The following is a 27,453-nucleotide window of genomic DNA, read 5'->3' as shown; positions in this document are numbered from 1 at the left end:
CTTAGACGTTCAGTAAATGCGCCGTTCAATGGTTAAAAAATTACCCATGCCAGTGACCCCCATTGGTAAAGGTCAGCTTTTCAAATAATCTCCGCTTCAGAGAAAGACTCAGGGACACAATTCGTTGAAAGGAACACGATATTTAGGAGCACATTGGAAACACGCCAAGTTGCTTTAAATAAACGGTCGACGGAAGTCATCAAAACCTTCGTCGCATCCTATATAAGATTTTGTGGGGAGGGGAAGCGCGTGTGAGCTGAAATAATGAGAGAAAGAACATGATCTCTCAGAACGAGCTGAACTGTTAGCTGAGGTCTGGATTTTGAGTTCATTATTCTTGAGAATTATTGGCTACGGTCGTTATTTGCAGGCTACGATCGAATGGAAATCCGAACAATTACACATATTCAAGATCATATCTGGTACGTAAATAAAATAGTTCGTGAAAATTGTACATGCACCAAGAGGAGACACTCTGTGGCAAAGGTTGTTGGTATCGAAAGATCATTTCCTCGCGGTTTTGATATGTTTGTGCTTTGAAATGTGGCAAACCACTCCATTTTTGACTATGTAAGATACGCTTGGCAGCAAAAGCTGCCAGACCGGAAACGTACACTTCCGGTTTCGTGATCTGGCTAAAAATGCACATGTATTCTCCTAAAGGGTGCCTGACAAACATATGTTAAAATCGCAGTGAAAGTCGACAAAAAAAGTTTTCGGCTCTAATGGGTTAAATGCAAATTTAAGCTGTGCAGAAGACGAAGTGTTCAATGATTTAAACGTTGTATTTCCCAGTGTTCAGTTTCGATGTCTCCCAGTACGGATAAGTGTCTCTGTGTTTATTTCGGAACTTCTTCAGCGCCCCCAACTAACGACACAGCCACCTTTTTGTGGCTGAGATCGCTGCCGATACGTCCTATCAGCTGTCCTGTTGGCGTATCGAGACTGCCTCTCTGAAGGAAGCAGCGGCGTCTCTGTCCACATTCACGAGACCACCGGACTGGACTTTGACACTGAGATAGGCGTCGGAGGCTCGCTACTATCTACAGACGCACTTCAGATGTGTGTAGTGTGAATGGGGCGGTGTTAGGGGGCGACTATCTGTGTCTTCCTCGTGACATCGTCTGTGCCTATCTTCACTGCAGCTGTGGGCCGCGTTGTGAAGACTGAACGGAAGACTTGACGGATTTCTGATCGCATTACATCCCACATCAACGTTATTTGTCATGTAAATACTCGAGATAGATTGTTCCTACTGTTTCGTGTAAAATCAACTGGATGTTTCTCTTCCATTGCCCTCCTTCTGGCAGGTGTCCCTGCTGCAAATGCTCTAGTGGTTCGTAGCTAGGCGAACGGCGCGATTCGGTCCCCCCGGACGGGTCTGTTGGGTCATGTACAGGGTGTCTCAAAAGTTCGTTCACACATTTCCCATGCCAATAAAGCATATAAGAACCGGCCAAAAGTATAAGGTTTTGGTGTCTGTGTGTACACTAGACAAATATGCATGCTTTGACAACTGATTAAGAAGGTTGGAAACCAACCCCTTTGCTGTATCTCCAAAAATATTTTCCCATACCGATTTTTGTTGCTCCGTCAGCTGCCGGAGGCTGATAAAAGGTTACCAGCTTTCAAGCTCTTGCAGGGGAATCCCCTGCAGTTTCTGCGTCGGATTTAGTTTTGACTAGCTCCCCGGCAACATCTGATTTTCCCTGAAAGCCGACAGCTTGCATCGACACCATTCTTGAGTATTTTGTAGGCATTCTCTGGCGCTAACTCCTTCATGAATGACTGGCGCCGACATCCCAAGCGCCATTTTCCTTTTCAAAACGACCCCAGTCCTGAACAAACGGAAAGTACCAGGAGTAAATTTTTCGCATCATATGGTAGCAGAATGTGTCGGACGTCTGTTTCTCAGACACATTGTGCAAATTTTGCAAATTCCAAGCGCTCGTCATTCCCCATGCCAAGACCTTCGCTCGGTTGCGGAGTGTTTTCCTCGGGAGATGTTCTGCTTTGTAAACGGCCCAAACCTGTCCATCGTGTGGTTTTATCGGGATTTTGTGTTTAAAAGAAAATTATTCGCTGCAGATCTGCCTCTTGAAACTTCGCTAGATAAAATTTTACAATAACTGATACTTTTGGAGGGTCAGGTGTCCTTGGCATTGACGATTTTTGTGTTATTGTCCCCAAAAATTAGCGTTATAGATATTATAAACAATTTTAAATTATAATTTGTCTTTATTTTACGATGACCTGCACTTTTTGAAAATGGGTAACCTCTGTCTGTGACCTTCTTGCCAGTTTTCAATAGTTATGACCGCATTTTCAGCTGCTTTCCGGAACACGAGTCTGCTGTTGTGCGAGGGTCGTTCAAAACGCCGTTAGTCTCGCATGGTTTCGTCCTTCAAAAATTTTAGCCACCGTTTTTATGAGATGATCATCATGTTGCACTCATCCTCGCCGACACTTAGCCATGTGTCATTTCCGACTTAACCATTCCCATTACTCCTGAAACAGAGAGTTTCACAACATACCCGACTTTGCAACCTACATTTTCGTGCCTGACCCATGGTCAGAGGTGAACCCTTTTTGTGAGCTCATGAAGGGTCGAATGCACTTGAAAACAATGAGGCTGCTTGAGGAAGGTTGTCACCAATGCCCATGCAAAACTTCGACTGTTAATTTCTTGTTGATTCAGAATTATTGACAAAAAAGCATGGCTGGTACCTGTGAACGAACTTTTGAGACACCCTGTACCCTCTGCCGGTCTACCCAGCTCCATGAGGTGATAGACCCAGACACCCTGGGTTCAGACGTGACCTAGGTGGCGGCGAACCCTTCTCCAACCTGTTACCGGGTATAAGGACGGACGAACGGACGGCGTGCCGGACGGTGGTGCAGGGGACGTACTGGTCTACGGTACTGGAAACCAAATGATATCTACCGTACCTAGATCGTGATATAGAGAAAGGACAGACAGACGTGCTAAGGTTAAATGACGCAACAGATCGCTGTTTTGTTGGCGACCGTGTCTGTCTCTCATCCAAGTGTGACCGTCTCTCCCCAATGTGTTTTCAGTGAGAAGTGGGACCGGAAGAATGTCACGTTCCACCCTAACGGCACGCTGTCCTCCCAGCTGGCCAAGACGCTGTACCTCATCGAGGAGGAGTCAGTCGGACCTGAGACGGACCTCATCACCACACTCAACGTGCCCATGATCGTACGTACGGAGAGGTGGAGGAAGGAGTTTGTCGCGAGAGTCTGACGGTTTTACCGGGGGCATGCGTATTAAGGGTGCGTTTGAAGAACAGTAGCTATTCACTGTGCCGCATTATTTAGAACTCTCGCCAAGCTCGGCAGAGGGGGGGACAACTTTCACTAAAGCACTGCATTATCACGCCATCATGAAGCTCTCTTGGTTCGGTGAAGTTTTCTGGATGGGAGATAAGACGCCAGAGTTCTGGGGCGTCGGGACGTTGAGTTCTGTGAAGTCCTCCAGTCGCCCACCGCCCTCTGGCTGGTTCTCTGTAACTGAGGCCAGTCTGCCCGTCCTTTGTGTGTGTCCGCTCGCGCTGCAACGATGCGGCTGCGCACTTGTCCGCCATTGTCGTCCAATCAGTGCGTAAACTGCCGGTACGTTTTTGTCCGGTGCCGCTCAACAAGAGCTAAGGGCTAACGGGACGCGTGCTGGCTGCAAAACAGGCTGGCAACGGCCGCAGGATTTGACGGCAGTCTCAACCTGTGGTGGATGGAGGCACCAGATGACGCTTTTGGTTGTAGCTTAACGTAATATGTCATAACTTGTGCTCAAATAATTGAAATCGGCCATTTGATGGTAGTCTTGTCCTGTTTTTCTTCTTTTTTCGCCCCTTCCCTTTATTATTTTTTATCGCCTCCCTCCCCAACCCTCTCTCACACCTTTCTGGAGGTTTCTGGCCATTCAGCCCATCCCCTCTGTATATGTCCGTCGCTCTAACATCCCGTCCCCGTTTTTCAGTCAGCGGCGGCCAAGGTGCGATACGAGAAGGACACGATGCGCCAGACCACCTCCGGTCTGCTCGAGGTGCTCGAGGAGTACCCCATCATCGTGCGCTCGGTGCACGAGCTCGTCTTTGGCTACCCCGACCCGCTGGTCAAGCTGGCCAAAAACGTGCAGCCGCCCGGCCAGAGCCTGCCCTACGAGAGCTTCGGCTACTTCGTCGGGGTGAGTTGGCGATGGACCGGTGGAGATTATAGAGGGAGGGACCGCCTAGGGAAACTATTTTTGGTTCGTCTGTATCTTTATTTTAGGGCACTGCGGTAGCCAGTTGTTCAAAAGAAAGCCATAAGTCGATGATGCTGCGTGATTTTCATTCAAAGGCCTTTATAACACCATCTAAACGTCTCCCATTAATCTTAGGCTTAGCGAGATTTAGACCATTGTCCCGATGAATAGCACAACACAGGGCTGAATGGTGTCTCGGACTGGCGTTTTCGGTATAATAAGCAGCTCTGTATTAGTTCGGACAGTTTCTCTGGAGCTTAGGACCGAATTAACTGCACCACAATGCCACATTAATGGGCTCGCAAAGGAGCAGCTGAAATCGGACGACGTTCCCTGGAATGCAGTTGCCTTCTATTTCTTTGGTTATTTTTGTTATGCAGCAGAATCTCCCTAGACCCTCGAAATTTTCGATTGTGCTTCATTTCGCCATATGTCCTGAGCAAAGGGCGATTCTTTAATCTTATCTAGGCATGCGGCATTACTTCATCAGCGTGCGTAGTTGTACGCTATTTGTTACGATGTTCGGAAATTGTCCTTTGTCGCGATAACATCCAGATGCTTGATAAGCTTGATAAGCTGGCTCTTGGGCTACATGTTAACTGTTGTGTAAGGCCTTATTGCAACCCCATCATCAATTTATCACGCTCATCAAACAAACTAGACGTTGCACTCAAATTTACTCCGAAAGCCGAATTGATCTTGCTGTAGGTCATTTCCACCCGATGGCCACCTTTTTCCACTCGGTGACACTCTGTGATTCAGTCGCCGCCTCGATAAATCAGAGCGGCCCTCGCGGGTTTCCGGGCGGTCTCCATCCGTCTACGAACTGAAGCCCTGTTGGCGTTTTTACGGCCGGATCTCGGCCCCTAATAGTCGGAGTGGTGCTCCTGTGACCGGGGCGGTGACACCGTTAGGGGCGACACCGGCTCCCCGGCGGCGGGGACTCGTCGGATGGGGTCGAGGCATTCGATGGACTTTGAGATTCATTCTTGGCTTGGTAATGGGTAGTGGTTGGTCTGAGGTCGTCTTTGGGATGACTTTTTGTACAGTTCCGTTGTTCGGTGGCGTCTGCTGTGCCCCCTTCTGTGTACCGTTTGAATGGTGCTGATTAATATAAAATGGGCTCAGGACCGTTTAATCAGGCGCTATAACGTTGCGTCATAGTTCTGATAGTCGCTGCGTTATGTAACTGAATATTGCAAACGCACGCTGCCGCCGACTAATAAGTAGCTTATACGCATCGAGCGAATGGCCCGATCCGTTACTGCAACATCGTTAGCACGCGATTCACTGTGTAACGATCGTTTCATCCTCTGGTGCAAACAATCGTTTGCAGTGTGGCGATGACGGTCCCCTCTCCCCATACCCTCCCCCGTCCGCTCTGTCCCCTGCGGTCCGAGGTCGGCTTTGTGCCCTGACAGTCCCCGGGGCGTCGATCTTTGTCCTCTGCGGCCCGCCTCTGCGCAGTGGGTCGAAGCCGACTGAACGATCCGTGCACTATCTGTGCATCGTCCGTGCACCATATGTGCACCATCACTCATCGGGTCTGTGTCTCAGTGAGTTAGACTGCAGCGATCCGTAATTGATGACAGACTGACGATCCTCGGCACTTTAACCCTTACCGGACAGTGTAGAGCCAACCCACGTGTCAGAGGGATCAGTATGAGTGGGGAGGGGTCCGCCCGGTATAACAGCGGCGCAGGCTGACAGGGAAGTGACGTCGGAAGTTGGCGTCAGCCGGTCCCAACTGTCACCGTCGAAAACAGACCCGTCGCGTCCGCTGATGCTACTTTCGAAACCGCGACCGCACGATGCCGTGATAGTATGCGTGACAATGTGAACGTCGGGCAGCGGGACCGAGAGCGAACTCGGCCGCGATTAGCTGAAGATTATTATCGTTTGCTGAATGCATGAGTGAATTCCGGTGTAATTTGTGGAAATCGATAGAGCACAATTTGGATTATTTTTTTTTTCGTATGTTAGCTACCCTGGCAACTACCTAGTCTTCTGCAGCACATTTGGCTTGGTGTTTATGCCAGATGCCATTTCGAATAAACTTCAAACCCTGATGGCCCGATGGGTTTGAAAAATTCTTTCATCAAACTTCAAACCCGTATCATAACGTGATTCAATGCACATCACTCGACTCAGCGACCCGGCTGTTACGACTGTTGTGCCGTGTTGCATGTGACCCGCGTCAGCGGGCGGAAGCGTTTGGTGCAGCAGTTGTCTGGGGAGCCGCGCTAAACACAGCCGATTTGCAGCGGTTTTTCAGGATACTAGATGGCACAGTCCTGCAGTGTGCAGTCCGGGTCTTTCCCTCTTCAGTCCAGGGGTTTGTTTGTTGCCGCCTCTCCGATGCATTACATCCCGTGGAGCTCAACCGTCTGCAAACGGCGGTGACTTGCCGTTTCTGATGCGTATATCGGAGGGGGGGGGGGGGGAGAGGGGCTGTCGCGACCTTCGCACGGCACGGTGCATCTGCTTAGCGAGTCGTTGCAAGGAGGAGCCACTGACTGCCTCCTGCTAGAATAGCACAGTGTCAATCGCGAATTCATTTGCATCAGCGGTCACTGTCGCTGCTTGCAAAGGCTTTGGACTATGTATTATCTGAAAGAAAACGTCGTAGGACTGTTAAGTTTAACTTTTGCACAAAAACCGCCTCCGGTGTGTCAGGCTGGGTTTTTCTGAGCTATCTGAACCGTCGGTTAGTGACTTATGACCATCTCTCCTCCGAAAACTCTATAAGCTCTATCCGCTCATTTAGGCACATATCCCCAGAATTATTCTGGCTCATCAGCAGCATTTCGGCGCCACTTTGCCTCACTGACGAACCGCAAAAAGGCGACTTCCGGCCAGCCGACAAATATTGATTGGATCCGGTTCGCGGTAAGGGTCATGGTACATAATCATAAACACTCCACGGCGGGCGGGACCGGCCAGAGCACTGGTCCTCTCTGACTGGGTCCAGCGGTCAGCGCTCTTTGGTCGGTGGTTGGGGTCGCTAAGGTGATATCAGCACCTCAGGGTGGCCCGAAGAGCGTGCTCAGAGCTTTTAACAGATGACTTAGGTGCTGATCTGTCTGCTGGGATCGGTTTTTATATTGGACCTTGTGTGTTTTTTTTTTCTTGACCGCGATGAGCCGGCGACAGAACTTTGAACCTTGATATGGCCCCTCTGTCATATGACTGTGGTATGGTGAGGACGGCGGCTGTTGGGACGGAATCCGGAGTCGGGCGGACGGCGGCGGTCTCGTGGGGCGGACCGCAGTGGTCTCGTGGGGCGGACAGCGGCGGTCTCGTGGGGAGAACCGCGGCGGTCCCGTGACAGAGACCGCGGCGGTCTCGTGATGCTTGCAGTTCTGATTCAGAGTCAGTGTTTATAGTCTTGCACTGATCTGTCGGGATCTTCTCAGTCATCCAATGCATTTAGCTCAGCGGCGTTTTGCCTTTTTACCGTCTACTGATCTCACTGCATTGAGGTAGCTACAAAGTAGCCTACATTTCGCACATCAGTGAGACCGCGCGGTACCCTCTTATAAGAGGGCAAACACGACAACTCTCGGCGAACGGTATACCGTTCGCCGAGAGTTGTCCTGTTTGCCCTCCGACCCCGCCCGGGGCGCAGCCGGCCCCGGCGACGCTGACACCCGAGGACCGTGTACTGATAGCTCGGCCCGCTCGGCTGGCAGCTGAGGGCCTTCAAGTGGTCGCTCTTGATGACCTGTTACCGGGGGATTAGGTTCAAGGTCACCCCAGACTCAGACAGGATATGAGACTTAGCGCGGTGCTTCGCAGAAACTGGCGGTGCTGGGGGGTTTCGCTGGAGCTCTAAAGCCTAAAGCTATAACGCTGATTTAAAAGCCATTATCTTCTTTTGTGACATTGTCTCGATGTGCTGTTTGCACTCTTTCTAGTTTCATAGTCTACTCCCTACGAACTTATGAATTGAACGGAAGCGTATTTTAATTTGTGGCTGTAACGTTAGGTAGGCTGGTGACTCGCTCGTTCTTTCATTCCGCTCGGCTGTGCGTGGCCGGCGCGTCGAGCCACGAAATGCTGTTCCACGGGGCGCCCTCGTCAGGGTCTGGGTCTCATTACGGGTTATGAACGGAGGCCAAGGCCAGGGTCAGGGTCATGACGACGCGAAGCCCATGGCCGACCCACAGACGAAAGCAGGGCCGACCAAAGGCTGATGTCGATGCTTGTTGATGCTAGGACCAGGGAGTGGTTTTGTCTTGTGATAGACAGACAGACAGACAGACAAAACTTTATTCCAGACCATACTGGTCCATAAAAAACCCTTCACATCATAAAAAAACACACACAAACACACATGCTAAAAAAAGACACACACTGCAGCCTAAACACAGGGGAGTCAGGTGACATCCATGTCTGCCCTTGTATACAGCCTTCCCAGCCATGACCTCCTGATCCTTGACTGGTACCTCAAACTGCTCAAACATATAGCTGCCATGATACCGTTATTGCTCAGATCAACCCTTTTCATGAATTTATATATTAAGCCTCTAATGACAGCCTCACATGAGGGTACTCTAAAGTATGCACAGGTAGCACTGGTACTCTCAAACTTTGATAGCCCTAAGGTCCTTTTAAGAAGGTTATGATAACTAGTGACAAACCTCTTCATAGTTCCCTTTTTGAAACACCACCACAACTGCGAACAATACATAGGCTTACAATGAGCATTAAACAATTTCATCTTTACATCAGTACTACACATGTGAAACTTCCTCAACATTGCGTTCCCTTGGCGAAGCAAGACACGAGTCTGATTCTCTATGTGTGCATCATCGGACAAGTTATCAGTTATGTAGTGACCTAAGTACTTAACTCGATCTACATTGGCAACCGGCACCCCTCCCACATAAAAGTCTCGTTTTCGTACATTCCGCAGAAAATCTGAACTACAGCACATTGCACAACTCTTTAGGGCATTGTACTTAACATCATGAGATATTCCAAACTCAGTACACACATTAAGCAAACGCTGCAATCCTACACTGGACGGTGCCATCACAACTAGATCATCTGCATACATTAACCCGCGCCCCACTGGGGTCTGTGTATAACACGCCCTACTGGGGGGGGGGGGGGCTATTCATAGCCCCCCCTCCTAACTCCGAAACTACTGGGCCGATCGTCAAAATTCAAACGGCGTCTGATAGCCCCGGAAAAACTGTCGAGCGAAACCTAATTTCATTGACCTCGAGGTCACCGATGACGTCACAGGTCAGGTCAAAGTAAAAATTATTAGCACTTTGGCTTGTTCACATTTTGGGCTCTGGCCGCCGTCTTACAAGTCAGATCAGGCTCATTTTTGGTTTCCACACTCGTGAACAGATGCTCTAGATACCTTGAGGGTACCAAACTTGTACTTTGATTTTCAGGTCAAGGTCAGGTCATCACAGGTCACGAAAATATTATATCATACATCGGTCACGTGACACATGTTTTATGGTCCATTTAGGCCATAGATTTCGAATTTGATGTCGTCTGTGTCATTCGAGGTCATTTTGAGTCGAATTTAGCTTAGGTCAGGTCACTTTCAGGTCAAAAAAGGTCAAATTTTGAAGTTAAAATTTTTCAACAAAAAAGGTGTCTATTGGATGCAGTTTGAGCTCAGGAACACGATGGTGCCATTTATATTGGTGTACGATGTCAAATACGTACCGAAAAAGTGATTTGAAAAATTAATAATTGTGAATTTTTTGCAATAATGCGTATAACTTGGCCATTTTTGAAGATATTTAGCTAAAACTTGCTAGAGTTAGTCATAATCATGCGTTCTGTCACATATATTCCGGTTTTTTCGAAAAGTCAAAAACTTTTTGAAAAAAAAATATAAAAATATAAATTTTGAATATTATTATATAAAATTTTCGAAATTTTCAAAATTTTGAAAATCCGAGATAGCAGTTTGATAGCGCGGTCAATTCTGAGTCCTTTCATGCAAAGAAATTGGATCTAGCTTAAAAACTGAGCTCTTGGGAGCGATTGCCGTGGTTCAATGTTTTGCGTCGAAATCGGACGAACATGACGTCACTCTGACGTCATTTCCGGCCGAGCTATGGTAGCTACGAAGTTCAAATTTTGACACAAGAAGTCAAATTGATGCAGCCGAAGGTACTGAAAATTTGGCGTCGATACGTTAAGCGGTTTGGAAGTTATTGCAGAAAAACGGGAGGGGGGGGGGGGCTATAAATAGCCCCCCCCAGTGGGGCGCGGGTTAAGTGGTTTACAATTCTTTCTCCAATATAGCATCCTGTACTACACCTATTGAGCAGTGAACTCAGGTCATCCATATAGACGCTGAAGAGATATGGGGACAGACATAGGCGGCGGAACGATTTGAGACAAGGGGGGGCACCATGGCTCAAGGAGCCAAACCTAGGGTACCCCCAAATCCTGTTTTCTCATCGGATTTAGGCCACTTATTTTTCGTCACAGCCCTGACACGATGATTTTTTTTTAATTTTATTTTTTACTAAACGAAAATGGCAGTTCACCCCCGTATGCAGGGGTGTAATTTTATATCTCTTTGTGGGGGCATATGCACCCACAATCCTGAATTATGTATGCCCACACAATGATGAAAATGCACCCACAAGTCTTTTACAAGGCTGCAAGCGTCCTTTCGAGAGTACGGTGCCCTTCGCATGCTCTAACGGCGTCCTCCTGACCGTCTCGCGTTCATGGATAATATAGCGTTTTTAATCACTCGGCGCCCTTCTGGGAGAATGGCGCACTTTTGACAGCACCGCGCCATTCTCATGGTCTAACGGCGCCCTCCTGACCGTCTCGCGTCCTTAGGTCTCTGTTCACCGTGCATCCCTCGACTGTTCGGCGCCCTTCTGGCCTCTCAGCGCCCCTGAACCACATATAGCGTTTTCAATCACTCGGCACCCTTTTACGAGAATGGCGCCCTTTTCATGATCTCAATGCGCCCTGGTAACCATCTGGCGTCCCCACGTCCCCACCAACGTAGCACTACTGACTGTGCGGCGCCCTTCTGGCCTCTTAGCGCCCCTGGACCACATAGCGTTTTCAATCACTCGGCGCCCTCCCAAGAGAATGGCGCCCTTTTCATCGTCTCACGGCGCCCTCGTAAGTCGTAACCGTCTGGTGCCTCCACATTTGGTGCCCCTCCTACTGGATGGCGCCCTCTACAGCTTTTTACGTCCTTCCGGTCAGTTTCCACTTTTAAGCGTGTATTTGCTTAGTCAGACACGTCACTTGAAGCGCCATTCGGCTAGCAATGTTATCAAATTCGGTGTTAATTTAGGCTCCCACATAAAGAATATCTATCGCGCCCCAAAACGGCCTGGCGCCGGGCGCCCCTACAGCTGGGCACCCACAATCATTTTAGGAAAATTACACCCCTGCCCGTATGTGTGGTTAACTTTAAGCTGATCCCCAAGTACCTATGTGTTTGTCTCTTCCTTATTCTCGTTTGATAAATTCCATTAATCCTACATGTAACAAATTACCAAGAAGCCATCGCATGGTACTAATCAGTGGCGAATCCCAGGGTGGAGGTCACATGGGTCATGACTTAGGGCCTGGGGTCACCACATGCCTGCCAGGAGCACCACAGGCCTGACAGCCGACAGGGGCACCGCAGGCCCGCCAGGGGTACCATAGGCCTAGCAGGGGCACCACGGGCCTGTCAGTGGCACCACAGGCCTGTCAGGAGCACCATCGGCCTAGCAAAAGCACTACAGGTCTTCCAGGGGCACCACAGACCTGCCAGGGGCACCAGAGGCCTGCCAGGGGCACTATCGGATTCGCAGGGGAACCACCGGCCTCGCAAGGGCACCATGGGCCTGTCAAGGGCACCACAAGCCTGTCGTTGGCAATTTAGGATTGTCAGAGGCACCACAAACCTGTCAAGGGCACCTGCGTTCTAACAGGGGCACCACAAACCTGCCAAGGCCCAGGGACACCACAGGCTTAGCAAGGACACCACAGGCCTGTCAGGGCCCATGGGCACCTAAGTCATGTCAGGGCCCACCGTAGGCTTGTCAGGGGGCAGGGTAGGTAGGTACCACAGTCTTTCCAGGGGCATCAGCGGCCTAGCAGGTGCAGGGGCACCAGTCATCACATGACTAACCAAAAATAAAGAAAATAAAAAAACTGAAAATAGGGCACCACCAAAATTAAGTGGCCGAAATCCGTTGAGGTTTTAATTTTGGGCATAGGTAGGGGCACCACTTCGATTCATGGCCCTCCCCTTGGAGTTTTCCCCGAATCTGCCCCTAGTACTAATACATCAAATTTAAGGGGGGCACCTTGCTATTGGTGCCCCCCTTGCAGAATTCAAGGGGGGGCACGGTGCCCCGGTGCCCCCCCCGTTCCGCCGCCTATGGGGACAGAATCCCTCCCTGCCTTACGCCATTTGACACTCCAAAGAACTCTGAATATGTGGATCCCCATCTCACACACATCTTTTGACTAGTATACCAAAAAGACAATATTCTAACTAAACATGCTGGTACTCCCCTGCGGTTCAGCTTATCAAAGAGTAGACTGTGGTTTATTCTGTCAAAACCTTAACTGGCATCAAGGAAGCATAAGTGCACATTGCCCTTCATAGATCTATACATACTCACAACTTCCTTTAGAGCATATATACATTGATCTGTTCCCATACCCTTTTTATAAGCAAATTGATTATCTTGAGTACCTAAGAAAGGTTTTAACTTTTTGAGCAAAATGATCTCATACACCTTACTGATGATACTGGCTAATGCTACTGGCCTGTAGTTATTCATCGAACTGATGGAACCAGCCTTATTCTTTATCACAGGGACTAGAACTACTTTCATCAAAGAATCTGGCAACTTTCCATGAACCATGCAGGCTGTGAAACACAGACTCAGTAGAGGTACCTGTCCTGTCTACCTGTCCAGTAGAGGTACCTGATAGACCTGTCTACGTGCTTTGTCTCTGGACCGACGCACATGGCCGTGGCAGCATGCGCCTCGTGATCCAGACATGCCGGGTGGCCCGAACAATGTCTAATGAGCAGTTGCCAGTTAATGTTGAGCTCAGCAGTGATACCTAGCCCGGCCCCAGTCTGTGCCCGGGAACATGTCTCCTTGTCAGTCTGTGTCTGTCGTAGTTGTCCTCTCCGTGTCGGTGCTGCGACTCCGGAGTTCAACACCCACGTGCTGAGTCGTGTCGCCCGAGTCGACTCTTGTTTGTCCGGATGTTGTCCGGGAACTCCTCTCGGGAAAACAGGCGCGGCAGGCGCGAGGTGTGCCATTGTCGGCGTCACAGTGTCTGCCCGCGCTAACTGCCCGGCCGGGACCCCCACCACAGGGGAGGGGTCCCCCGCTCCGCCTGTGGTGCCACCCCGCCTCAGCGTCGCCTGACTGTGACGTGTCCCCGTCTGGGGCCGCGGTGTACCGGTCAAGGATGCCTATTACATAGTTGAGGCTACTGTGCAGCCAACTGAAATTGAGAGCGCGCTGTCTGGAGGTGGCTGTCGCTGAACTTGTTGCCGCTCAATTGCAGCCGAGACGTATGGCCGGCGTGGTGCAGTTTGGCAGCCCGGGAGGGCGGGGGTGGTTTGTCTTTGTTCGGGTCCCGTGATCAACGCTGGCGGCTTTTGCGCGCTACTGTAGATAGATAGGTTGGAGCAGCGAGTACGTGCCGTATTGCGCACAGCTGAGAGGAAAACGACGGAATTATGTGCTGGGTGGCAAGGATGTTATTAGGATTGTTCATACATGGGGAAAATCCAAAGCCGTGTAATCTTAGGATGAGTCTTGCACTGTTCTTCTGCCAACTCATATTAGTGTGGTATGCTCAAAGAGATGTTGCTAGATATAACTGTAACTCACGCGAAGCATGTAAAGCTTTCGTGTTATGAATACCCAGTTTTCGTGAAAACGAATGATTTTCCCTGTTTAGCGCGTTCTCAGTAAGTTCAATCATCTCATTTATAAAAAGTTTCGTATGTGTTAGATATGACTGTGAGAATCCACGCCGCCGCGAGGGGTGGATCATCTAGCTTTAACTAACATCCCCCGTTCTCTCCCTCAGAAAAACGCCTCGGCCGGCCCGCCGATGCTCATCAACACCGGCCAGTCGGACTTCCGCAAGATCGGCGTCATCGAGCGGTACGATGGCTCACGGCTGCTGCCCTTCTGGAACACGCGTCAGTGCAACATGATCAACGGCAGCGACGGCACCGTGTACCCGCCGGGTGCCAACGAGTCGACCATCGTGTACCTGTTCGCGCGCGACATCTGCCGCAGCATGGCGCTCCACTTTGAGAAGGAGGTGCTGCACAGCGGCGTCCGCGCGCTCCGCTTCACGCCGCCCGAGAATGTGTTCGACAGTGTGGACACGAACCCGGAGAACATGTGCTACTGCGTCGGCGGACCGCCCTGCGCGCCCAAGGGACTCTTCAATATCTCCGTCTGCCAGTATGGTGAGTAGGGTGGGGGAGTTTGGTGGCAAAGTTTTGTGCTTCTTGATCGATGCTCATAAGTTTTAAATGCACGTTAGTGACTGCTGTGTCTGTGTTGATGGTTTGAAATGCAGGCTGAAGGGTGACAGCGGCGTCCGTAGTAAACTGACATTCGTCGCGTATTTAATAATTTGTGGCACGTTTGTTCAGTTCAATGCGATTCGAAATCTCTGGAATATCTACTGTAAGCTCGCTGATGTCTCGGCGTTTATCCCATTAAAGACGACTAAGCCTCTCCGCCGTCCGAGTTCTAATCTCGTAACGTGTCTGACCCGTCCCTGTGGTTATGTAATTACAGGTTCGCCAACGTTTATATCATTCCCGCACTTCTACCTCGCCGATCCGTCCATCGTCAACAAGGTGGACGGCCTGATGCCCAGCAAGGACAAGCATCAGTTCTTCGTGGATATTGTGCCGGTAAGTCTCGCGTAACGTCCGTCTCTCCAGCTGCCTTCAGAATGTCGAGCTACCCAGGGCCAACGTTCGACCGCTAAATCATGTTTCCCTGTCCCCAACTGGTTCCCTAACTCTTATCAAACTGTCATCAAACGCACGGAAGTGGAGCAGGGTGTCAACCCCAGTGTCTCCTCCTTAAACGACCGACCAGTTTCGGGCTGGTTCAGGTGGCTTTCACGCACATAAAACTGGTTCTGGAGGAGTCGCCACTCGGCACGACTTTGCTCGATAGGAACGTTTTTGGCCCGTGCGCGGCGTGTCTTGTTTTTAGGAGTGTGGCTAGTTTTTTTGGTGTCGTCTTCCGTCGCCAGACATCTGCGACAAGTGCATTAATTGATACATGACTCGAGAATTTTATTCATATCAACTGGAGCATTTAATTGCATGCGAATACGTTTACGATTGTCAAAAAAAAAAAAATGTTGGAATAGTTCAGCAAGGATGATGTTGAGCAATAAGCAGGTCGCCGTTCCTCAGTACCATTTCAAAGTCGGTCTGGGGGTCACCTATGCTTCCCCTGGTTTCGATCGCTCCCCGACCGCTCGCCTTGCTGACGGTTGTTTTGTGTTTCAGCGTGTGGGTGTCTCGATGAAGGCCAAGATTCGTGTGCAGATCAACACGCAGATCGGCCCGGTGCCCGACATTGAGTACACCGAGAACCTGCCCGACATGTTCTACCCGGTCCTCTGGATGGAGGCGGTGAGTGGACAACTCGTGGCGGTGGAGGGATAGCGGGGAGATGGATAACTCCTGTAGGGATAACGGGGAGATGGACAACTCGTGGAAGGATAGCGGGGAGATGGATAACTCGGGGAGCGATAACTGGGAGAGGGATAACTCGTGGAGGGATAACGGGGAGATTGATAACTCGTGGAGAGCTAGCGGGGAAATGGAACTTGTAACTCATGGGTCGAGCTGATCCGAGCTGGGTCGAGCTAAGTCAGATGTGCGAGCTGCTGTGTGGCCACTGGGAACGACTTGCTGTCTGGGATGTAGTAAGCGGCTCACGCGGCCAGTCTTCGTGCCGGTCTGGATGTGCCGTGACGGCGACTGTTGCGGCGCATGGTCGGCCGGCCGCGCCTGTCGGGATGTGTTCATTCCCGGGTCATACTGGGCCCCTGAAGGTCGAATCACACAGGCCTGTACTGTGTCGTGGGAAAGTCAGTTAGTGGCCGTTGTGTTCAGGTGATCATTTAGGCTGATTTCACACGGTGTTGTAGCGGGACCTTACCGGAGCGATGGGGGAGTGTTGGATAGTGCAGTGTGTGCTTGGAAAACTAGCCAACTGTTGCCACTCTTAGAATGGCTACTTTGAATGCGATCTCTGGGAAGCCACGTTCTGGGAATCTGCTTGAGCCGAAAATCGGGATGTGATTTGATGTGATCTATGTTCCTTCACGGAACATAAAACGTACATTCGTCTGGCCTTTGTTTGCATTGTTTTTTTTTTCTCCCCCGTCGCATCTAACCCCTCCCCTCTCCCCGCCAGGGCGTGGACGAGCTGCCGGACGAGACGGTGGCCATGGTGAAACAGGCCACCGACACGCCCGAGGTGGCGCGCACTACCATGACGGCTGTCACCTTCGTGCTCGGCGCCGTGCTCGTGCTGATCGGCGCCACCGTCTGCCTGACGCGCATGCGACAGTCGCGGCGCGCCACACTCAACTCGGCGCCCAACGGCAAACCGGTGGAGATGGCCGACGTCAACCCGACCAACGGCAGTGCCGGCAACGGCGCCGCCAAGCTGGCCGAGGCCGAGGCGCCGCCCTCCGTATGAGGACGCGCCGTGCTCTCTTCCACAAACCGGGCCTTCGTCGGCGACGACGGCGTCTGCGACGGCGACCGGTCGGCGGCCGCGACGCCGGCGACGGTGACGCCGTCTCCGCTGGCGTCGCCGCTGCGGTGTCGGGTGTACGAGATCGCCAAGCACCGCGCCAGTCTGGAGCCGAGCGTGGGCTCGGCGTCGGTGACGCTGCCGCCGACGCCGCGGCCGGCCTCGTCGGCGTCCGTCTCGGCGCCGCTCCGCTGCCGGGTGTACGAGGTGGCCAAGTACCGCGCCCAGCCGATGCGCCCTGCGCCGCCCGCCGAGGGCGGTCCGCCGGCGCACGCCGCCACCGGCACGTCGTGATATTAATCTATTTTTAATATCGACGAAATGAGTGCCTTGGATTTTGAAGCGTGTACAAGAGTCTCGTCGAGGCGCCACAGGTCACAAGTACGACGCTCGTGGCGCCGCGCGCGCTCGCGCCGCGGCCGGAAGAGAAGAGAGCACGGACTCGGGTGTTGTTGGTGTGAGTGTGGCCTCCGGTGGCGGCGACGGGCGGCGGCGGACACGGGACGCTCTGAGAGACCGGCGGGGTCCGCGGCGGTCGGTGTGTGTAGGTGTGTGAGTGCTCTGTGAGTCTGTGCGGTGTGGGGACCGTGTGCCGCTGAGGACCCCGCTGACCGCCGCCCCGTCCGCCCCCTCCCGCCGCCGCGCCGCTCTGTACTGTTCCATCTGGTGGCGGCCACTCCACTAACGGTATCCGGGTCTGTGCATGCCATCTCTGATCTCTCCACACGAGAACTGCTCAAACGTCGCGCGTACGTCGGCCTAGGATGTAGCGCTGTGGGAACGGCTGGTGTCAACTGTAATCGACGCTTCTGCTTCATTTTCAGTCAACGAAGTTCCTCAGGAGATGCGAATTCTGGATCGGTCTTAACTACTTACTTCACACCTTTCGGGTTTATCTACATTAATTACCTATCTCCGTTCTAAAGCTTCTATTTTTGATGTTTGCGACATCCAAGATGTCACCACTTCAGATGCCTGATGTGTTCTCCTTTCAGTGAGTAGGGACGCTCACTCCCATTTGCATTTTGTCACAATCTTGTGGTACGGTGAGAGGCATCAGTGTAACGGTGGCCTTCGCTCGAAACAAGTGTCTAGTTTTTATAGCGCGGGCCATGACTGTATATTTACATCATCATTATTGTGTTTACTGTGCTGCTGTGTAATTGTACAATGTACATTCCATTCGTATCAACAGCGAATAAACCGTGAACCTGCCAGCGTGCTTGTTCCTGTCGGTAAACGCATCCCTTACGCAGTCTTGTATCTCACGAGTTACCTCCATTATGCAATGTAAGGAATGATCACCCAAGTCCGTTGGAGACTGACTTCATTTCGTCACATTTTCTTAGAAATGCTGAGCGCGTTTATGCAAATCATAGCATGCAGAGCAACGAACATACCGGAAAAGTTGCTGACTAGCCTTCCGGCTGATCGACACCGACATGGAACGTTTTTTTGGTGATTCCTCATTCCGCTAGCACGATCCAATCGCTTTCATTCAACCATGGACGTCTGATGCAGATGGGCATCACATTATTCACGGTTATTGCATATGATGCTGGCTGCTGCCCGGGAAGGGTACGCCCAGCTGAGACTGAGCCCCAGACTGGAGTTTTCTTCGAGCGCTGCGGCCGGCTGACCAGCCGGGTGGTCCCAGGACTGAGATTCCAAATACCCGGGTCAGCACGTCAGTCTCGGCTGGATCAGCGGGCGAGTTCTCAGAGCTGGGAGTCGGTACGGCTCGCTCGGCCGAGTTCGCAAACGTCCTGTCAAGCCGACAAGGATGTGTTGCCATAACGATTGGATGGAAAATCAGCTTTGCGAAGCTACAACATCGGTCACAGCAATGTATGTATTGCCGATTATTAGTTATCACAGAAACAGGCAGGCACTGGTCAAAATTAATAATAACAGGAAATATACAGAATGTCGGCGGTACAGAATACCTCATTGCACGCACAGTACAGAATCAGTAGACAATCCGTCAAGAGGATGGGCAACAGTCATCACTGATGTTACCTTTGTCATCATGCGGTAATATCACACACGGATAACAACTGCAAAAAAACAATCAAAAGCACAGTGACATTGACCTATAATAAGTACACAGTGATGTCTTGTCCCAGTTGAAAAATAACAGCGGTCACGCGTCACCCGATCTTACTCAGCAACAACGATTAGCCCAAACGAAATGAGGACTATCCCTTGGCGGAAGTTGGCGGAAAAGTCATCAATGTTGACTTGAGTCGATCTGAACTCAGTCGAAGTAGTCCTCAATATCGACATCTGGCGAGAGCAGGTCATCCCCCAGGTGGCTGACGTCCATCTGGGAGAGGATCAGGTTCTCGAACGTTTCCTCCAGGTCCGTGTCGCCCAGTAGGAGAGCGCCCTGCACCTTCCCATCACGCAGAACCACCTTGATAAACTCCACACCTGGTGAGCGAGAGGGAGCCGTTACCGACGCGTTCTACAGATGGCGATTAGATAGAGCCGCGGAATACACAGGAATGTTTCTGACGTGCAGCGAGCAAGTGGAGCACGCCAGACTAATGCATGGTAAATTACCCCGACCCAGCGAGCTGAACATATGCGACATGACAGTCGGGCGATGCACGACTTTAACAACTGAACACGGTATAAACACTAACTAATTCAAGATAAATAAGCGATAATGCTGTCACCTGGCGTCATCCTGATGAGCGCCGTGTAGTCCGTTCCCAGCCGCTGTCCGTTGAACAGCCCGAGTAGGATCAACTTGTGGCCCAGCAGCCGGGTGACGTGGGCGAACATCTCGAAACAGAAGTCCTGCAGCAGCGGCACGCCCAGCCGGTCGGCGGACATACATTTGGCCGCGTACAGTCCCATCTGACGCGCCTGGCTCCACAGACGCATCTGGGGAAGGGAGGGGTTAGGGGACGTCAGAGAGTCGACGGAGGAGCGGTATGGGTACGGGAGCACCATTCTTTTCACCACTGTACTGCAGTAAGATGCATTTTGCCTCTTATGTGGCAGAACTAAAAAAAAAAAAATGGGATTCTTGAGTGGGAACTGAAAGGTATGTAGAGATTGGACAGCATGGCAGTAGACCACTATCACTAACCTGCAACCAGTACGATAACCCACCTGGACCCAGTGGCCAGTGCTCCCCATCTGGAACCAAAGTGGCAACACACGGGGAACCAGTGCGGTAACCCACCTGGAACCAGTGCGGCGCCAGCTCCCAGTCAGGCGAGCAGGCGTCCCCGGCGGCGTACACGTCCGTCTCATGTGTCCGCATGTGGTCGTCCACCAGAATACCGCCGTCCGCGGCTAGCCGGAGCGACGTGCCTGCCGCGAGACCCGCACAACGAGCGTCAGTCAGTATCAGTCAGTCCTGGTCAGGCGACCAGGACTGACTGATAGAACAGTTAGGGGAGTCAAAACATGCAGGCATTTGGATATACCAAAATAGAGGATCAATATGCGTAGTGCGTACGGCTTCGGGTGATCGACAATAAAGCTTGTGTGGCTTACGTCATGCGGTTTCATAAGAACTTAACTAAGGCTGGTATCAGCAGGAAGGAGTTATGTAAAACGATTATACACTTAATTACGTAACCAAAAGGAAATTACCACTTCGCAGGTTATTCAACCCATGAGATCGGGCATCAGGCCAGCTCACCTCCTAAGTCACACTTTAAATGCTTATCTGATGTTGCATAGCCTTTACAGCAGGCCGGCATAGCTTAGCATATTTGTGCATCTATGTACAGGTACGCTTTCAGCATTTCAAAGAAATACAACAGGGAGCACGGAGCACCAAAACGAAATTACCTGCAATATGCTTACGCCACAGACTCACCACGTTTTTGCTAGAGGCCGGATCACATGTGCCAAGCGCTTTGCAAAATAGGCTCGACACTCATATTACGGCACAAGCAACACGTCACTCGTCTGATAATGGAGACTGATCAGCTGTGGTAACTCTATGAAACTCGCCACCCGTCCGACCGGCCACTCGTCGCAGTTCCGACCGCAGGTCCACCACTGACCTTCTGTGAAGGGCTCTGTGTTGGGCAGCACACCGGTGGCCGACACGATAAAGTCACAGCCGATCGTCTCGCCACTCGTGAGCTCCGCATAGACTGGCCACTGTTCTGCAGAGACGGCACATAGCGTATTCATAACAGCGGTTCAGCTGCTCGACTCGTAAATTGAGCATCAGCAGATGGCATCGAAAGTGGCAAAAGGTGTCGAAGTTAGAGCAAACAAAAGGATGACAGAACAGGACAATGTTTGGGCCGGCCCTGGACACGACATCTTTCTTTAAAAATGATGTCTTATTCAGTATTCTGTGCATATTATGACATCGTGCAAAAGAGCTACTCATAGCGGACCGCTCATATCAGTTACCTGAGTCGTTCGGGTCATTCGGCCGGTCCACCAGTCGCCTCAGCTCCGTTTTATACTTCACAGTGACCCTGCCTTTGCCGGCTCCGCGGGCCTGTAGTCGCTGCAGCCAGTCTGGACCCAGAGCGCTACCCGGCACTGAGGGGTCGCCCTGGCCTCCCTCAGACGACGGCGGGTCTGCGGACAGAGGCGGCTATGTGTTACAAACAGCGCGGATTACTGGATTAGAGATAAAACGCCTCCCCAATGGCTACGCCTCGTCAGAGTGGACAAGAATCAAGCATATGTTCATGGCTCAGCTTATTCAATGCTTATGCATGAATCCATTTGTCCGTAAGCTACTGATTTGGCCCGCTGGAAGCATTCCCCATATGGCATCGAAGGAGCCACGTCAGCGAGACCTACCGGACGCGTGGTAGCGCCATCTTTTGGAGGGCGGCGCCGGAACGGCGACAGTGGCGTCCGCTGCGGCCGGCTGCTGGTCGCGGCTCTCCAGTCGGGGCAGCAGAAACTCGGCGGCACCCGGGTCGACGAATGTGGCCGAGATGGAGCCGTCCCGGATCACCCAGGTCACGTCCACGTCCTTCAGAGTGAAACTGAGCACAGAGGGGGTCGGCGGTCAGTGGATCAGAAAGATCGGAAAATGAAGATCAGATCGTGAGGAACAACGGCTTCTAAACTCATGGAACGAAAACACAAGGCCGCACATGGGCGACTAAGCCACAATAACAGAAGAAGCACTGCTTAGAGTCATTTCAAATTCATAACAAACCAATAAGAGGATCACGTCTCCCCATCCCCGTTCCGGTACCCACACGAGTTCGGAGGCGATGCCGCCGTTGCCGACGATGAGCACGCGCCGCGCCGGGCCGAGTCGCCGCACCAGCTCGTCCACTGAGTGGCCGTCTCTGATCCCGATCACTGCCGGGTGGTCGGGAAGCGGCAGCCGCGGCCGGCCGCCGGTACAGATACACAGCCGGCCGTACCGGACCGAGCTGCCGTCTGAGAGGTGCAGCACCTGGACACAGGGGAGGGGTCAGTCAGGGGGAATGGAGTGTGGAGTGATCAATAAGAGTGTTTAGTGGCATTTATTTCAGTCTACCTTATCTTTGGCATCCAGTCTTGTTGCGGTAGCCTGCTTCAGCCTCAGGCCAGGACAGAGATCAGTCAGCTGGTGGCCACTGACTTCCTGCACCTGCAGTTCATGAGCCAGCCGAGTCACCTGCACGGCAGTGGTCTGCAGCACCATGCTACCCGCAGACACAAGCACAATGTCTTCAGATGGCTCCTCAAATGACAGCTGAAAAATTGCATAGTATTGTTAGCCACAACCACAAAAATAGAAATGCTAAATGATACATTGTTAAAGGCAATAGCTTTAGACTTAACAATATATTTAGAGTAAAGGTCAACGTCACCCTGTTTGGCCATGGGCTAAAAAGAACATAAAATAACGTACCTGCTGAGCACAAGATACCCCTGCTATCCCTCCACCAACAATCAAGTATGTGCACGTATCTGTTGTCATGTTTTGAGGTATATTTAAGCGTCTTGTCTTGATCGGCACTTCTCACTGTATGTATCAACTAAATTGATTAATTTTTTAGACACTTCTCACTGTATCAACTAAAAGTGATTGATTTGAATTTTCTTGTAACTTGAACTACATCAGTTATTAAGCAATTTCAGCATCGAATGCGTACAGCATATGAGTACTGATATCATACAGTGCAATCATCACAATGGCAATCAATACACTTTGGAAAATTTATTCTCTATTGTATGGGGCGTATGGGGAACGTGGGGAACAATGTGTACGTATGGGTCATCAGCACTTCAGGTGATAAGGGTCATTTACCCATGAGAAATCTGAGATTTTCAACTTTATGAGCAATGCCATGTAAAGGTCTATTCCACTGAACTCTATAATGGTCTATTCTATTTGAAACTGGTGCGCCATATCTGTTTCCGCTGAATCTTTTATAGGCGCTGAGCTATAAAAGATTCAGCGGTATGTATATATGGGCGAGGAGTTACATGTGCTGGCGAGTGGGTTGCATTTCGGGCGAGTGGGTTGCATTTCGGTAAATGGTTGGTAAGCATAATCCTTTCCTTCCCATCCCGCAAATAATCTCACCGATAATCTGTGAGGAACGTCATTTACCAGTCCATTTCTCTCGGGATCTCCTTCCTGAAAGCGAGAGAAGCTGTCGGACTCGGCACAGCAAACTGAGGCAATTGTGGCGCGGCACATGAGGATTGTATTGCATGTGTTAAGTGGGAGAAGGAAGACGCCTACCTATCATTCAAGGTAAAGGTGTAAAAAAAAACCCTGTATATAACAGCACGTGTCTGTGTGCATGCAGGCGCCTTGCAAGCTGATGTGGGTGTGAGGTGGATGTGCATCGGGCCTCGGAGCATGCTGCATGCGAATTGCTAGGCAAGTTGCTTGCGGGCTTGGCTTGAGGAAAAATCGGGGCTGTGAACATAGCTTTGAATCTTGATCTTGATTATACACACAACTATAAACACGAAATGGGGCCAGGAATCTCACCGACAAATAGCAGGAAAACACCTACAACAAGACAGATCGCGGACAAAGGGAAAGGTAAGAGAGATGCAGAGAGGGCGGAGAAGGGAAAAATGGCCAGGGCAGAAGACAAAGAAAGACGAGTAGTAATGAGCAAGAAAATGGAAACAGAGAAAGCCATTGGAAAACTAGACAACAGTGTCTTTGAGGCTTTTGAACCAGCACACAGATCATCAGTTGACCTGAGTAAGGAGGCAATATGCAAGGGAGGGCCTGGGCACAAATGTGGTCTTCCAGTTGGCTACGAAGATGAGGGAGTGGAATGTGACCTTTGTCATCGTTGGTTCCACGCAGCATGTCAGGAGATACATACGGAAGCATACAAAGCACTCCAGGAACACCCTGACACACTGGCATGGATGTGCAAAGCCTGCAGAAACGAGTTAAAGAACAGGAAGTATCCACACTCAGAAACTGAGTACAGCAAGTTGGAAGCCAAAATCGATCAGTTGGCAGAGGCGCTAAAAGACCAAACAAGAATAATAAGGAAGTCAGCAATCGAAAATGAACAAGCCATTAGAGAAGTAGGAGAGTTTCAAGGGCGCAATATTTCCACATTGCAAGAGCAGAACGAAGCAATGATACAGTGTGTAGAGGAAATGAAGAGCAGGGAAACGGAGAAGAAGACGGAGATCAGGAAGACGTATGCAGATGTCACAAAAGTGGTAGAAGAAATAAAAGAACAACAAGAAGTCATTAAGGGTAACTCTGAAGGTATCAAAAGAGTGATACAGAACAAGGAGTTGGAAGAAAGGGCAACAAATGTGCTGATACACAATCTCCCAGAGAGTAAAGCAGAGAAAGGAGAAGACAAAAAACAGGAAGACATAGTGAAGTTCAAAGAAATAGCAGATGCTCTGGGAGTGCGAGACTTTGAAATTCAGAAGATTGTCAGATTGAGGCAAAAACCTACAACGGAGAAAGAAGATGAAAGAAACGCAAATCAGAACCAGAAAACGAAACCAAGAATACTCCTGCTGAAGCTGAGATCAAAGGAGCACGTGGAGCTTCTGTACAAAAGGAGGTTTGATCTCAAGAGCAAAGGCATAGAAAATACCTACATTACAAGGGACCTACCTCCCGAAGAAAGGGAGAAGCAGAGAAGACTGAGAGAGGAGTGGCTCAAGAAAGGGCGAGAAACCCATGTCATTTCTCGGGGGAGGGTTGTCGAAAGGAAGGGAAACAAAGTAACACAGTAAGAAAGAAAGAAAGCAAGGATGGAAGGTACAGGAAACAAACAACAAACAAGGGGTCGAAGACCGACAACCAAGAAAGTAGAAAGGTTTACAAATTGAATCTCATTAACATACAAGGATTAACAAAGCAAAAGCTGGCAGAACTAGAAGAATTGTTAGCCTACAGTTGTGACATCTTATGTATTACTGAGACCCACCAGAGATATGATAAACTTGAGATTGACAAGAACTTGATCAAGATAGAGAGCATGAGAAAACAAAAGGACAAGAAAGGAGGAGGGCTCATGTTTTTGTATAAACAAAACAGTGGTGTCACTTTAAGTAAAGCCCCTTCAGAGAACGAAGATGTTTTGGAAGTGAGGGGAAGTATATTGAACAAACAGGTTAGGATAATACTTGTTTACATGTCAGTTGAAACAAAACCAGAAGACAAAACACGAAATGAGAAAATCAAACAAGAGCTTGAAGAGAAGCTAGAAGAAAGTCCAGACATGGCAACAATGTTGTTGGGGGATTTTAATGGACATGTAGGGTTCCTAGGAAGCCAAAAAGAGAATAGGAACGGAAAATTTGTCATTGATGTGATAAACAAAAACAATATGATTTTACTGAATGGTGATGACATATGTGAAGGCTTGTATACATGGGGAAGTAAAGAATACAGAAGTGTTATTGACTATGTGCTGGTCAACAGTAAGATGCATCAGTCTATCCTTAAGATGAAAATTGATGAAAGTCAAGAACTACTAGATCTATCAGATCACAACATGATCACAGTGTTTTTCAAAGATGAAAAGTCACTGAGTCTCAATAAAGCTAAATGGAAAGATGAATACTTCTTTAAGACAGACCAAGAATCATTGTCGGGCTTCGTGCAAGAGGTACTACAGAGAATAGAAGCTGATAACATATGCCTAATGGAAGATCTCAATGTGATAATGAAGGACGTGGCAGAGAAATTGCTTACAAGAAGGTACAGAAGAAAAACTGACAGAAAGAATGAAAAAATCAAAGAAAAACCATGGATGACCGAAGAAATACGGAAACAAATCAAGCAAAGGAAAGCCTTCAACAGACTCAGGAGAAATGCAAAGTCAGAAGAAGAAAAGAGCAGATTATATGAAAAATATTATGAGCAGAAACGACTGACAAAGCTACTCATCAAGGAAGAAATAGCAAAGCATGAAAAGAAAGTGACTGACGAAATACGTTATAGTAGCTACAAAAGCAAGGCACTTTGGGAGAATATCAACAAACTTAAAGGAAAGCAAAAGGATAACAGTCCAGTTCGCCTATTCACAGAAGCTGGACAAATGCTGCAAGGAGAAGAAGAAAAGGAAAACTTAGCAAGTGTCTGGAAGAAAATCTATCAAAGACATGAAAACAAGTTAGAAGAAGTGTGGAACGATAGGGCGAAGCTAACCTATACTGCAGATCTGGAGAAAGAGAACCAGGACCAGATACAAATAAAAGGATATAGTTTCCCAATCACACTGAGAGAACATATGGATATGGCCATGAACAGTAGGAAGAGGATGAAGAAGATGGAAGATATACAAATAACTGAGGAAGAAGTCACCAAATGTATAGGCAGGCTTAAGAACAAGTCAGCGGCAGGACCAGATGAACTCAAGCCAGAACTATACAAAGCTTTGATAAAAAATGACAAATGCTTGAAGATACTGACAGGCTGCTACCAAGAAGTCCTCGAGAGAAGTGACACGCCATCAGAATGGAAGATATCAAGGACGAAAATGATACCAAAGACGTCTAAGCCAACTGCCAAAGACTTGAGACCAATTGCTTTAACGAATGTGTCATATAAGATCTACATGTCAATTCTAAAACAGCGACTAGAAGATCATCTAGAAAGCGCAGAGCAAAAGTTAGAGACACAAGCAGGGTTTACGAGAGGAGGAAGGATAGAGGACAACCTTTTCCTATTACAGTACTGTGTGGAAGAAAGCTTTAAAATGAAGGCACCTCTGATTGTTACTTCAATTGATTACAGCAAGGCGTTTGATTCCATCGATAGAGCTAGGATGGTAGAGGTGCTCATGAAATACAAGATTCACCCCAAAATGATTGATGCTGTGGCAGCCACATACCAAGGAGACAGAACCTGGATTGAACTAAATGAGAACATTAAGTTAGAGATTTTAGTAACAAGTGGTATACGGCAAGGGTGTACAGGATCAACTGCCTTCTTCAAGCTCATGACTT

The 27,453-nt window shown here is 49.8% G+C and overlaps 2 protein-coding genes across 4 annotated transcripts in view; one reads left to right on the top strand and one right to left on the bottom strand.

The window, feature by feature from the left end:
* The window catches only part of LOC122381548 (lysosome membrane protein 2-like), a 45,040-nt gene extending 26,768 nt beyond the window's left edge, over positions 1 to 18,272 (top strand). For both annotated transcript variants that reach the window (XM_043365852.1, XM_043365842.1), the window contains exons 4-9: positions 3,079 to 3,220; positions 3,998 to 4,204; positions 14,336 to 14,726; positions 15,064 to 15,182; positions 15,795 to 15,920; positions 16,711 to 18,272. In XM_043365852.1, the coding sequence (XP_043221787.1) occupies positions 3,079 to 3,220; positions 3,998 to 4,204; positions 14,336 to 14,726; positions 15,064 to 15,182; positions 15,795 to 15,920; positions 16,711 to 16,998 (1,273 nt within the window). In that variant the 3' untranslated portion in view covers positions 16,999 to 18,272. The remainder of the gene's footprint in view (positions 1 to 3,078; positions 3,221 to 3,997; positions 4,205 to 14,335; positions 14,727 to 15,063; positions 15,183 to 15,794; positions 15,921 to 16,710) is intronic.
* Positions 18,273 to 19,116: 844 nt separating this feature from the next.
* On the bottom strand, positions 19,117 to 25,572 carry LOC122381555 (pyridine nucleotide-disulfide oxidoreductase domain-containing protein 1-like). 2 transcript variants are annotated; one of them, XM_043365861.1, is made up of 9 exons: positions 23,582 to 25,572; positions 22,547 to 22,744; positions 22,260 to 22,462; positions 21,850 to 22,040; positions 21,448 to 21,621; positions 21,087 to 21,191; positions 20,252 to 20,382; positions 19,737 to 19,947; positions 19,117 to 19,488 (listed from the first exon to the last, which is right to left on the bottom strand). In XM_043365861.1, exons 1-9 carry the CDS (start codon positions 23,696 to 23,698, stop codon positions 19,313 to 19,315), a joined length of 1,506 nt encoding a protein of 501 aa, XP_043221796.1. In that variant the 5' UTR covers positions 23,699 to 25,572; the 3' UTR covers positions 19,117 to 19,312. The 2 variants fall into 2 exon arrangements, with proteins under 2 accessions (XP_043221796.1, XP_043221807.1); XM_043365872.1 differs by lacking the exon at positions 23,582 to 25,572 and adding an exon at positions 22,904 to 23,192.
* Positions 25,573 to 27,453: the final 1,881 nt, after the last annotated feature.

Source organism: Amphibalanus amphitrite, unplaced genomic scaffold (assembly GCF_019059575.1).
Source record: "Amphibalanus amphitrite isolate SeventyFive unplaced genomic scaffold, NRLGWU_Aamphi_draft 000011F_arrow, whole genome shotgun sequence".
Lineage (NCBI taxonomy): Eukaryota > Metazoa > Arthropoda > Thecostraca > Balanomorpha > Balanidae > Amphibalanus > Amphibalanus amphitrite.
Note: the sequence above shows the minus strand (reverse complement) of the source record. Positions and strands in the feature narration are given on the sequence as shown.

Coding starts and splice junctions, on each gene's coding strand:
- LOC122381555 (XM_043365861.1), bottom strand. CDS start 23,698: ATGTGCCGCGCCACAATTGCCTCAGTTTGCTGTGCCGAGTCCGACAGC. Junction 22,041..22,259: donor GGCATCGCCTCCGAACTCGT/GTGGGTACCGGA, acceptor CTCTGTGCTCAG/TTTCACTCTGAAGGACGTGG. Junction 19,489..19,736: donor GCTCATCAGGATGACGCCAG/GTGACAGCATTA, acceptor CTCGCTCACCAG/GTGTGGAGTTTATCAAGGTG.